The sequence below is a fragment of the Haliotis rufescens genome, unplaced genomic scaffold, assembly GCF_023055435.1.
Source record: "Haliotis rufescens isolate VD_foot unplaced genomic scaffold, xgHalRufe1.0.p SCAF_4, whole genome shotgun sequence".
Classification (NCBI taxonomy): Eukaryota; Metazoa; Mollusca; class Gastropoda; order Lepetellida; family Haliotidae; genus Haliotis; species Haliotis rufescens.
Genome location: NW_025964112.1, coordinates 22,554,175 through 22,567,636, shown reverse-complemented (window position 1 = coordinate 22,567,636; position 13,462 = coordinate 22,554,175). Strand labels below are relative to the sequence as shown.

Sequence of the window (13,462 nt, the reverse complement as noted above, 5' to 3'; positions counted from 1 at the left end):
TATAAACGTACTTATCAAATGAAACATAGTAATTATATGGACCATTTGGCTTTACAGATGTTAACACTTGTCTGTTATCACAATAAACTAGGGTGGCCGTCGGAGGCGTGTGTTGGTGTATATTTAAGCAAAATAACATCAAATTTGCTGTTGAGATTTCTCGATACTAAGTTGAATTTTCAGAATGCCTTGTTGAAAATGTGTTGAACACTTTACAATTAAAATTCTACATTATCTTGAAAATTCAACTTTTAAGTCCTTTAAGTTCAGCAAGATCTCAGAAGTTGATGGGAAAATGAGGAACAACATGTGGGCTGGGGAATAACGATGTTCTTGACACCTGGGCATGGCTTTGACAATCACAGCACATCTTGACATTACATCGCTTGACAATCACTGTATGTTTAATCAACAGCACATCTTGATATTACATCGTTTGACAAGCACTGTATTCCTTTATAATCTACAGTACATCTTGATATTACATCGTTTGACAAGTAATGTATGCCTTTTAATCTACAGTACATCTTGATTTTACATCGCTTGACAATCACTGTATATGTTTAATCTACAGCACATGTCTCCACGACGGGCAAACCGAATTGTGGCAGCGCATTAAGAGTAAGAAATGCTTTTCCAAAGATTATTCTTAGCGGGATTGATACATGGGTGGTCTACAGCTGTTCAAAGGGCTTCTTCTGTGGGAAGAAAAAGAAGGTAAAGTGTCTCCAGAATGGCTCCTGGGAGAAACCAAACGGCAAATGTGTGAGATCCAAAATAGCAATCCGATCGGTAAGAACATATAAAATACATTCAATTATCATCATGTTTCATTCACTACGACTGTACATCATGTTTCAAGATAGCAATACAGCCATGGTACGGCTGTTCGCCAGGATAGCCAAAAGCTCAAATACTAGCAATGACAGGAATAAATAAGGATGCCGTCAGTACTTCTTTCCTCCCGTGTTAAGTATGCAACGAGCAATACAATTTAAGCATTGTTTCGTAATCTGAGGCAGTAATGAAAGGAAGGTATAATGTCGTGCCCCAACCCACAATTTGTTGCAGCTGGATAAGAGTCGGGGGATGAAAGATAACCAATATCTTGAACAGTTCTCACGATGTGGGTGGGGGATTTAGGTTTGGGTGCTGTCCGTCTCAGAAACCGGTTAATATTTTATTACGAAACTTTGCGTATGTTTCATATACGTCCTGAACTAGTGCCTTTTTGTGTTTTGGTATTTCTGAAAAAAATATTGTTGGTGTTTCCATGGCGATATACTGGTCTGAGATTCAAATACGCGTAGCATTCGTTTCCGAACAGGTTGTAGTGTTCATTTCTGGACAATGAAAAAGAGGCACCGAACCAGTGTACGTCCTTTCAGTTGGTTTAATTATCTTTAGTACTTGCAATTAGGCCATACACAAAAACAATTCAGTGAACTTGTTAAGACTGATGCTGTAATGTTTTGTTCTTGAGTTACCCTCCCTTTCTCCGTGTATATTAAACATTATATGAACAAACACAATTCTAATATGCCACATGGCCGGGGATCATTTTAACGCTGTTTTCTTATTGTATTTAGAAAGGCGAAGTAGTGACAGCATTGCCGTGCAAGTTTGCTTGGGCATTGGAAGTACAGGCTGAAGCGAAGACTCATGAGTACGTCTGAATTATATACTTTTTAAAAAACCGAAACGCACAGCGAGAGTTACAAAAGTAACACATATTTATTGCACATCTAACACTTAATGAGTGATGACGTATTGCAAACAGGGCAACAGTGTGAAGGCACTGCATGGGAACTGACAAAGGTCAAGGTTAAGAGAACTTGATCTCGTGTGTCCACCATTAGCGTCAAGTAGGGGTCACGGCAGGTTGGTTGGTTGGTTTTTTGTTTAACGCCGCACCCAGCAATATTCCAGCTATATGACGGCGGTCTGTAAATAATCGAGTCTGAACCAGACAACCCAGTGATTAAAATCATGAGCATCGATCCACGCAATTGGGATCGATGACAGGCATCAACCAAGTCAGCGAGCCTGACCACCCGATCCCTTTAGTGGCCTCTTACGACAAGCATAGTCACCTTTTACGGCAAGCATGGGTTGCTGAAGACCTACTCTACCCCGGAATGGTTCCGTAGGTATGCTGCGGTCACATCTTGTACGCTGTCTTGGCATTGTTAGGAAAGATGATGTCAGCATTGTTCACATGAGATTTCATCACAATTGCGTTTAGCAGGTATGTTGCCTTACCCGCCCACAGTATTATGCTGCTCCCGCCAAATCTTTCAACCTCCCTGTTGTGCGGGAAAACGGTGATGGCGACGTCCGTACTCCATGGCAATACCCAATCGACCCGACGCAGCATAACATCTCTCCTTGTCAATGAAGCAAATCTTTCTGCGTGTTTGACATCACTGGTCCAGGTGACGATGTTGCATCGATATTACATTTCCGACATGTCGTCAGGATCTGAAACTTGCCTCACGTTTTTGTACCATCTGGTCAGAACACCTGGACTGCTGCTGAACACCTTTACCACAAACTACGTAGATGTATCCTTGTTGGCCGTTGAAACACGGGGTCGGCCTGGTCTGGTTCGGTCGTACGCTGCTGTTTTTGGTTGTTTCTGTTTAACGCCGCACTCAGCAATATTCCAGCTATATGGTGGTGGTCTGTAAATAATCCGAGTCTGGGCCAGACAATCCAGTGACTGACTTCATGCGCATCGATCTACGCAATTGGGATACGATGCCATGAATCATCCAAGTAGGCCTGACCAAGCGATCCCGTTAGTCGCCTCTTACGACACGCATGGTTTGCTAAAGATAAATTCTAACCCGGATCTTCAAGGGTACCCTGCTGTTGGTACCAAAGGCAAGAGTTGCTCTAGAGCAGATTGATGACCTGGCTATTTTTAAACCGACTTCGATTTACCTTCATGTTTCCCATCGCCTGAGGACGATATTCCTGTTTGGTTGTATGTCGTGACTTCCCAGTGGAAATAAGATTTATTTAAGTGATCCTGTCAGAAGAGGACGTGTTTTAGCAGTTCTCTATTCTGTTTTCAGTTTCAAAATGAGTTTTCGACAAGGCTCAAAGACACCTCTACACGTTAAAGTCAAACCGAAGGCAGTTTCAGTATTAGAGGAACATCATATCATATATGCTTACATTCGTTGTAATGGCAAATGGCAAAAACGCATGCAGTTGAAGGATACTGTGAAATTTGACGTACGAGTACTTATCTGTCCGAAGAAGTACACCGTAAGTAAACGATTACTTAAGCATTGATCATTGAACTCCTATTTAACTGACTCTCATGTGGTAGTTTATGAGCTGCATCCCACTGTCAGGGTACAATGGCATGCTTATTAGGCGAGCCATTAAGCGCCTCACAAGCAAAAGTTGATGGGTATCAATTCTGAACGGGATATTTTAGCTGACATCTCACTAACCAGTTCAAAGTGTTTCGGTCCAAACATATAGGAGGGGCATCTAGGCTGTAGCTTCTATACACTTTGTGAAAAGTACCACACCACCAAATTTGAAGGGTTATTTTGCATTTGCAATGTGGATATTTTCAAATGGTACTCTATATTGACATATCATCTGCCTGTAGAATGGTAGCCCCTTGAACTGCCCAACCTTGTGGCCGAGTTTATGCGAACCGTATGCTTTGTTTGTTGTTTAACGCCGCACTCAGCAATATTCCAAATTTTGGACGGCGATCTAAATAATCGAGTCTGGACCAGACAATCCAGTGAATGGCATCATTCTGAAATCAGCCACACATTGGAGCGGTAGAAACTAACATTTTTAGCAAAACCCTTAAAAAGGGCAAATTTCCACTAGTCCTTATGATACTTTGACTATTGAGCAGTTTGGCAAGGACTACAGGACAAGTGCCAATTTCTAACGCTGCATAGACTGGACCAAGTGAGAACGTCTACGGAATGCCAGTGCCAGAGAGGACAGGGTCCTTGAATGCCTGGCGAAAGGGCTGCCAACTTCAATTTGCACTGTTCTGGGTCATCACTGGCATCACCACAACAGTGTCCCTTAGCCGGGATGCAGCAGGATTAAGGGCGAGAAGACCAATAAAACGTCCACTCCTCTCACCCCAAACCATACAGGACCGTTTGACCTGGTGTCAGACTCGTGCAAACTGGAACTTGGGAGTCGGTTTTAATTGCACCAAACTAAGGGTAGGACTCGAGTCTGGCGGCAAGGGGAACCATCTGATCAGCGCAACATCCAGGAGAAAGAGGCATGTGGTGTATCGAGATGTTGCTGCTTTGATTGTAAACTTGATTTGGTCACAGTTCAGGGGGACATTAAATGGACAAAAGACGACAATGCCCGGCCCAACCCCACCGAGCACAAACTGTGACTGACCATTTACAGAGCGCCATTGAAATTATGCCTTGGCATTCTTGAAGCCCAGACCTGAATCCAATCGAGCATCTATGGGATCAGTTGGGACGTAGGTTTAGAGCCATTGACCATCAGGTACAGCATATTCAAAGATGACCAAGGCATGTCATGAGGAATGGCAACACATCCCTGTTGAGGATCAGGTGTCCGATTTTGAGCATGAGAGGTTTGTGAATGTGATCCGTGTACAGGGTTGCTACACCGGATATTGATCTATTTGTTTGTTGTTTAACGCCACACTAAGCAATATTACAGCTATTTGACGTCTGTCTGTAAATAATGTCTGGACCAGACCAGTGATTGACATTATGAGCATCGATCTATGCAATTGGGATATGACCAAGTCAGCTAGCCTGTCCACCCGCTGACTTAGTCGACTCTAACGGCAAGTATAGTTGCAAAAGACCTGTCTTACCTGGATTATAATGGGTGAACTAATGACTTACACTGTTGATCATTAAACTGACAGGGGTTACTAAGACATTTAGATGTTGATGAGTCCATCTCATTCTTTACAGTTACCATACTTATACTGCCTCTACTTACTCCGAAATACAGTCCTTATAGTAAATGGTAAGTTGCCTCTTTTGCCATTCATTGCTTCTGTTGTAGAGACATTTGACATGTGATGTTACACAATCCTTCTTTAAGATTCATATCAACAAGAAAAGAGTCACATACATCAGAGAGGACAACATTGAACCAAAACAGATTTCAACAAACGGTATCTTGTCCATGGAAATTCACGAGGGAGGGGACTGTTTGAACATTTGATACATATGTATCATGTTTGCAAATTGTTAACGACAAATATAATGGAATATCATATAACACGACTTCCAATATGATTTTGTCAAAGCAGTTGGAAAGCAATGTCTGGACACAGTGACAAGGAGCTGCAAAACTTAGTATCAAGACAATGTATTTTGGATGACTTGATTCAACAGTTTCATAATATGTACATTGCCTTGAGTGAACATGGAAATAAATGTGCCTGCAGACTGCTTTGTCTTATTATTATTAAACTGGTTAAAGAGGAGCGGCATCACATCCAGATTGACCAATGGAAATGTCCAGTAGGAATAGGGGTCCCCAGCAACCTGCAATCTGCTGAGTCAACTAAACGGATCCGGTGATCAGGCTTGGTGACTTGGTCAATGTAGTGTCATAGCATCTCAATTTCCATCAATTGATGCTCATGATGACAATAACTGGATGGTCTGGTCTAGACTGCCAGCAGTCAGCAATAATCCAGCTACTTGCAGCCTGTAAATAATAGTCCGAGCCAGACAAAACCGGTTTATTCACCTTCCAGGACCAGGACTCACAACTAACAGGTTGCCAAGCATGACCAACCTCTCCAACTGCCTCTTACAAGAAATCGAGTGCTGGGGACACATTCGATCAGTCCTGGGTGGAACCGCACATGGATAGTCCAAAGTGAAGCAGGTTGTCAAGGTTTACCAACCTCAGGGTAGGTGTATGGGTCCAATAGACAAACTATCGTTATCAATGTTGATAAGGCTAAAAACTCAACTTAGAATAGATTTTCTAAATATCTTTCTTCCCTTTTGACAGGTCAGTGTCCTATGAACTGGTGTAGGTCACTCAGTGGTTCAAAACACTCACCAAAATTCCATTGCATGGCCTTACTGCGTGCCACAATATACATAAAATACCTTACTTATATGATATTTTTGGTGTCATAATAAAATGACGTTAAAAGAATGATTTTCAATTATTATTTATTGTTTAATGCAGCACTCAGCAATATTCCAGCTGTAGCACACTGTGAAAAAGAAAAATCAAGCCTGGACCAGCAAACCAGTGATTAATATTACAAGCAACGTCTCACCCCATCAGGGTATGATGACACACAATCAAGCCGTCACAAAAGCTGGTATTAAACAAATGCTGCCTGGTTGGATCACCAGAAAATAATTCAGCTTTGGTAAATGAACAAACAACAGCAGACAGAATAATGGTATCATGGTTAAGTTATTTTATCAATCAAATATAACATAATTTTATGAACATTGGTAGAAATATATCTAATAGAGCCTCATACATGGACAATGTACAAATGAATTACATGTTTTTTTAAAAAGAAACACCCTTTCTTCTAGCTCTCCTTGCTCAATACTGAAGCTGTATGTCAACTCTCCAACTCCTCGAACACCTCCCTACAAATGACAGTGAAAGTTCTTAAAGACAGAATTATGGAAGCATATTTGTGCCACAGTCTGTAACTTTTTTTATCATCTACGTAGCTGATACCATCTTCCCGAGGAGTTAACTGACTACAAAAGTCCAGTTTCCACCCTTGCCAAACTAGGCTGTAATTCCTGGGCTCGATCGTAGCGCCACCAGTGGCTATTACGAGTTATGTCCATTCTGTGCCTCTCCTATGGACCAATCAAATTCCACCTAACATATCACTTGCATTTGTTTCAAACAAAATGGCGGCGCCAGTCAAGACGATCTGATTGATAATAAAGATCTACATTATGATAAAACAGGTCTTACATCGCGAAGTGCATCAAATCACGAGAGCACCTTAATTAAAAACATGAAAAGATTAGGTAAATATCTGTTGACAATGAGTTAGCGGTGCACATTTTTTGCAAATCATGCAATCGACCGAAATCTGCATAACAGTTTACGAAACGGATTTCAATTTCGTTGCGTGATTTTGATTGGATTGTGCATAGACTTGTTAGTCCAGCCAAAATGCAACTCCATAAGACCAGCCTAGTTAAGCAAGGGTGGAAACTTTGGACTTTTGTAATCAGTTAACTCCCTTGCCTCGAGTAGATGAGAGGATACTGACATCTTCATAGAAGATACTTTCATCTACACATGTGATATTATAATCGTATGTATTGTTACTCAGACAATGATATTGTATTGCGAAGTTGCGACCATAGTTGGATATTAGTTTATACGACCATTTACACTGTAAAAACAGGTAATTACTTAATTATTGTTCATTTAATTAAATGTTTGGGAGTATGTTGGTACACACCGAGATCATTTCAAAATGTCTAACTATAAGCGATAAAATGAAATCACAAACTGCTGAATTGTACCTTCAGCGCTGCATAGAATGATGACGAGTATTAGTTTATGACAGTTTTTATAGTTTGAGTGATTCTCACCCCTTCATATTCATTTTTTACCTCCTAAACCTAATTTTCATAATGGAGAAATCAGGATAATCAACATATTCAAGAGTTTCCCAGACTTAAACTATGCTATAGTTGACATATAATTTTGCTAAAATTTTTAATAATGACCTATAGTTGTTTGTTTGCAGTTTAGAGAACATTTGTGACTCTCCTCTCTTCATTACAGTTGTAAGAGAGTGCGGTGTGTCATGCATCAGTAACCTTGACCCATTGAAATGAAGATTTACTCATGTAATGTTTAGATCGTACCTCAATAAAGACATGTCAAGGTAGAAAGACAAACAAATCCGTCATTATTAATTAACCAAGAGGTTATATATAACTGACTAAAATATTTTTACAAAAGTCGACAATTCAATAGTAGATACTTTTTTAATAGATAGTTGATATTAATATATACATTGATGAAAGTATCTTCTTTGTAGATCTGAATAGTATCATCTACGCAAATTTAAATATGGTTGTAGTTATATCAGCTTATGTTAGCTTCTCATGTGTGAGTGAGAAGTGTTTCAAGCTGCAAGTCTGGGTGCAAAGAAACAGAACAAGATCACACATAACGGATCCTCATCACCGCTCTTACATATCACATGCAAGACTTACTGTACTCTAATTCTAATGAGATATAGTTGCTTTACTAGTTACAAGTTAGCTTTCTTACTTGCACATATAGAAGAATATATATCCACTTCTTTCTCGACGGGTTTTTATTTCCGTTTCCGGCAGTTTAGAGACATGAGCATCATCAAAGCTGAGCCAAGACTTCCTCTTCATGTTGTACACGTCACTGATATAATGACCTGTAAAAGAAGTAAACACTGATACAGTTTGTGAAAAACTTCTAAGACGGCTTGCCTGAACTTTTTGTTTTTGCATCATTTTTAGAGAGTGCCTGAGTTGGGTTTAATGCTGCTTGGAACAGTATTCCTGTTATATCATGATATTGATATGGTAGGAAAGCCTGAAGTGATGCAGCTCCCAGACATTTACCACTTTTTGAAACCCAGGAGCATTGACATGGTGTTGACAAAACCTAAAAACACAATGTGGTGAACCTGGATTCACACCCACACCCACATTTTTTGCATGCCCATAAGACACAACTCTGCATAGAAAATTGCAGTGCCTTAGACGGTTGTGCCACCTGTAATCCCTCAGATAAAATTGGTAGACAGAAAGAAAATATACAGCACTCTTCACACTAGCGGCTAACTTCCCAGAATGGTTATAGAATAATCAATGTTACCTGGAAACACAAATTTTTATATTTTTTTTTTGTAACACACCATTTAGATTTTATAGGCTGATATATGATTAGGGCCCACACTGTAAATTGGCTTGACTAAGTGTGCTGAGGTGCAGAAGCAAACTCGTGTTTCTGACGTGACGAGCCAACGATTCAACCACAAGACTACCACACCACCCCAGAAGACTTAAACCAACATCAAATGTAGACATGACAGTGGTAAGGCGAGAGAGTTAAAAAGGCTCATTTTAGAGGTTTGTGACACATTTCTTATATTTGTAAATGAGCAGTCTTAGTGCCAAGCTCGATTCAGTGATGAACGCAAACATATGGTGACAAGTTTATACTGGTCCAATGAACGGGTTCATTAAAATTTAAATGTTTTGAAAATCAATATTTTCATGAATTTCTTCAACACTTCTCTACCTGATCATGTCATAATCCAAAGCTTGTATTCTACATAGCCCAATGATAATTGTTCAAGAATGGCACCGACTGGAAATATTGACGTTTTGACATAAAACTGATGTTGAATTACTTTCAACAGATATCAGAATATTGCTTTATCCTTTTCTCAACAAATGTTCACTTTAAAGGTATATATGCATGTGTGGTTGAAATGCAAATTTTCTCAACCATTATGAGAAGAATAATTTGTGGATTTTCAGTCAATACACAACACATGCTTCACGTACTTCATAGAAGTATGTGTTCCTCCCTGTAACCAACCTACCTGCTGAAGAGCTGTGACCTATGTGGTTGACTATACTGACCAGCCGGTAGGAACAGGGCAACACACCATTCTGTAACAACACAGTTGATACTTCTATCAAAGATAATTCTCCTATAAAATAATAAATCATAACAGCAGAATCATGGTCGCTCATTCTCTGATAATGATACAAAGGTTGTGTTTAAGTTTTAGCTAATGCAATTTTGAAACCACTGACATTAGTGACAGCATATTACTGCTATAACAAGCCTGCAATAGTCAACAGTTTCCTGCTAACAAACAGTATGATAGAAAAGTGGCCTGATTATTCTGTCTAAGGGTTACCTCATTCTGAGATCGTTTCTGTTTGATCAATAGGATCTCCTCTTGAGTGGGCTCCTCTGGGTATTCATGATCCTGTTTTGCAACACCATTAGACTCAACCTCAGGCTTCAAATTTTCTTTTTCCTCCCAACATGTGAGATCTACTGAAACAGTCACTTTACTTCTTCAGAAAAGAATTTAATTTCAAAACTGGTATGTGAGGCTTCAAATAAAGAACTTAGAATATTCAAAATGTGTCATATGTGATTCATTTTTGAATACACAAACTTTTAATTTGGAATCATTAACAGATGAAGCACTGTACTCCTTCCATTATTCCAACAAATCATTTCTCATGATCAAATTAAACTTGTCCAGTACATACATTTATCATTAAACATACAAACAGGCAAACTGGCATGGAAAAACATTTCATCAACTATTCATCAACCAATTCCAGACCAAATTTCATAATTAATGCCACTTTTTCCTTGAACAAAATACTCACCAACTTCATCACTGAGAGCTGTTTTTTTCCTGTCTGTTTTCTCTTTATCCCGATCATTATGTGATTCTGATCTGGGCATCAATTCATCTCCAAATATGTGCTCTATTTCTCCTGGAGTCAATTCATCCTTTGTTATCCTTACAGATGGCTTTATCACAGAGAGTTCACTACCAAACACATCCTCCTCATTTTCACTGAATATCTGCTCCAACACAGCCCCATCAACCTCATCAAACGTACCACTGTCCTCAGCCCTCCCCACACCAGTCTCTACCCCACTGACACACATCTGTCCCTGACTAGTTTCACCACCAACATCTGCCCTCAACTCACACTCTGTCCTGTCTCTTGTCATGCTTTCACCATTAACAAGCTCATTTTCTTTCTCCCTTTTTGATTGACCTCTCTGCTTAATTAGAGGAAATTCTGGAGATGCCGACTCTGGTTCATCAGTCTGAGAAGCAAGGAATGCTCCACTGCACTCCTTCACAATGAGGCTTCTGCTCAGGTCAGTGTCAGAGGTGCTGAGGGATGTGCTTGGACCCTGAGACTCCATCAAGCTCTGCTGAATTGCAACTTCTATCCTCTGCTCTTCTGTCATATGTTGTAGGTCTGTCTCTGTAAAACTGGCTGCAAAATCACATAAAAAAAACCTATTGAACTAGCTATTGTGCAATAAATTTCTGGAGTAACTTTCCGAAGATACAGCATTGGTGAAACTAACAAGCACAGGTATGCTACCGACAACCCAAAGAACATAATAAGGTCAAATCTAGGTTTCAAACCCATGACCAATACCCATCTTTCCAAGGGAAGGGAGTTAACTGACAATAAAAGTCCAGATTTTACCCTTGCACTTTGCGAGGTAAGACCCCTTTTATTACAATTAAGATCTTGATAAAGGAAGAAAATTTATGGATGTCAACTTCTTTATTATGAGGAACACAACATTTTGGAGTATATGCTAACTCCTTCATCAGGTCTTTGCTGCATTGATCAATACTATTCAAACAACTTTCTTGTGCATCCTTTGCACTATACATATATTTATGGTCAATAATACCTTTGTACATTTAGAATAATACCAAGAACGTACATCTCTTGCCATCACTTGATGTCTGTACCACAAATGTTTATTGTCTACCAAAGATGTTTATCTTGCCATGTTAGCACATGCTATGATCGAGCCACCAAATTCCAGCTTAGTTCAGCGGGGTTGAAACGGGACTTTAACAATCAGTTAACTCCCTTGACTCAGGAACATGAGCTATACAAGGATCGATTGACTTCAAAGCAGATCAAGCATTGATTACTATATTATGGAACTCTAGTAAAATCTAGATATTAAATATTTGTATACTTATCCTATTTTACTCCTTAACACATTTACTGCTAACTTTCGAAAAAAACAAACCCCGAAGCTGTGAAGGGTCCAGCTGATGAAAAAATGTTGTTCCCCTGACAGAATCAGGACCCCAATCACCAGCTGTCACGTCATACTGGAAGTAGTAACGTCACAGAACTCCATATTACTGTTAATCACACCTAATCTTGTTGAAGATATCGCAGGGAGGCAGGTCTGTGATGATGTAATGCAGGATAAGTATACAAATATAAAAAATATCTGGATTTTACTAGGTTTTTCAACTTGTCCTGCATTACTCCCTAATGCATCTGTATCCGACGGTATGGAGGCGGGATACTTAACTCAGTAAACACTCTCATGACCTGCAGTTGTGTCAACCGTGCGGCGCAACTTGTCTGCGTACATCGGTAACTGGTCACCTAATCTTGTCTGCGTACATCGGTAACTGATCACCTAATCTTGTCTGCGTACATCGGTAACTGATCACCTAATCTTGTCTGCGTACATCGGTAACTGATTACCTAATCTTGTCTGTGGAAAGGTAACGAGAGTATGATTAAGTCCGGGTAAACAAACAGTAATAGACAATAGCATGCACTTGAGTCTAGAGACTGGAACACCAAGCCACAACTGCAAAACAGCAAGAACCTACTGATCAAGCATGACTACGTGAGTTGGGTAAGCCTGGCTCTGGACATGATTGTTTTTACAACCTGCCTAGCTACAGAGGTCTAAAACTGCGAATGCCCTCGGTGTCTTGTAATGCCATGTCCCTCAGGTAGTGACTGTCAAAGACTGAGTCTGACCTCCAGAAACATCCTTCCATAATAGCTCTAACCGCATAAATACTGTGTAGAGCCATCGACGAGGCAACCGTCCGAATCTGGTGGGGATTAATAGTTCTGGGTGGCTCGAGATTGACAATCTCGTAAAGCCTGAAGGATGATAACATGTAACCATAAAGAAATAGTGTTGCGTCTGACTTCGGTAGTGGACATCTGAGAATCAGGAATGAATAACCATTTTAACACACCATGCCGAGTCCTTGAGCGACAGATGAAAATTTGTTGTGCACAGCCTGGGCACAATCAGAGTTCCTCCTCATCTTCTACGCTCACAATTGATGATAAAGGTGGGATGGTGAAAGAATGGTTGGGCTATCCAGGAAGCTGGGTCCTAGCTATAAAATCCCAGCACAGCCTGAGGTGAACCGCTCCATGCATACCAGGCTCGAAGCGTACACGAGTGATGTTGAGTGCAAGAAGCTCGCTCACACTTGTCGCTGTAGCTTGCGCCAAGAGAAATATTGTTTTCTTGGTGAGGTTAAACAATCATGTTGCGTGAAGAGGCTCAAAGGGAGGTCCACAAAAACATCAAAGTACCATATTCAAATCCCACACAAGGGGACAAAATTTGGCCTTCTGATTCTCAAGCTGAAAGGAGCATCATAGAGCTTGCAGTTCCAGTATCTTGGTCATTCTGCCATCTGCCGGAACTGCCAACACTGAAGATACCAACTATGTAGTAATGGTGCTACCCTTCAAGTGCCATTTGGTATGCAGCTGTATGGGATACTCAGCTAGGAACTGAGACGAGGCTGCTGTTGGGTCCTGCCGCTTTTCCTTACAAAAGGTCTCAATGGATCACCACTTATCGTGACAAAGGCCACAAG

The 13,462-nt window shown here is 40.4% G+C and overlaps 1 protein-coding gene across 3 annotated transcripts in view; it reads right to left on the bottom strand.

Annotated features, from left to right (window-relative positions):
• Positions 1-6,425: 6,425 nt before the first annotated feature.
• Positions 6,426-13,462, bottom strand: part of LOC124132169 (ubiquitin carboxyl-terminal hydrolase 37-like) — a 39,413-nt gene continuing 32,376 nt past the window's right edge. For 2 of the 3 annotated variants that reach the window (XM_046495921.1, XM_046495923.1), the window contains exons 18-22: positions 10,425-11,054; positions 9,938-10,080; positions 9,614-9,683; positions 8,296-8,434; positions 6,426-6,629 (exon numbers count right to left, since the gene is read on the bottom strand). In XM_046495921.1, coding sequence (XP_046351877.1) covers positions 6,602-6,629; positions 8,296-8,434; positions 9,614-9,683; positions 9,938-10,080; positions 10,425-11,054 — 1,010 coding nt within the window. In that variant the 3' untranslated portion in view covers positions 6,426-6,601. The remainder of the gene's footprint in view (positions 6,630-8,295; positions 8,435-9,613; positions 9,684-9,937; positions 10,081-10,424; positions 11,055-13,462) is intronic. The other variant, XM_046495922.1, reaches the window with a different exon arrangement.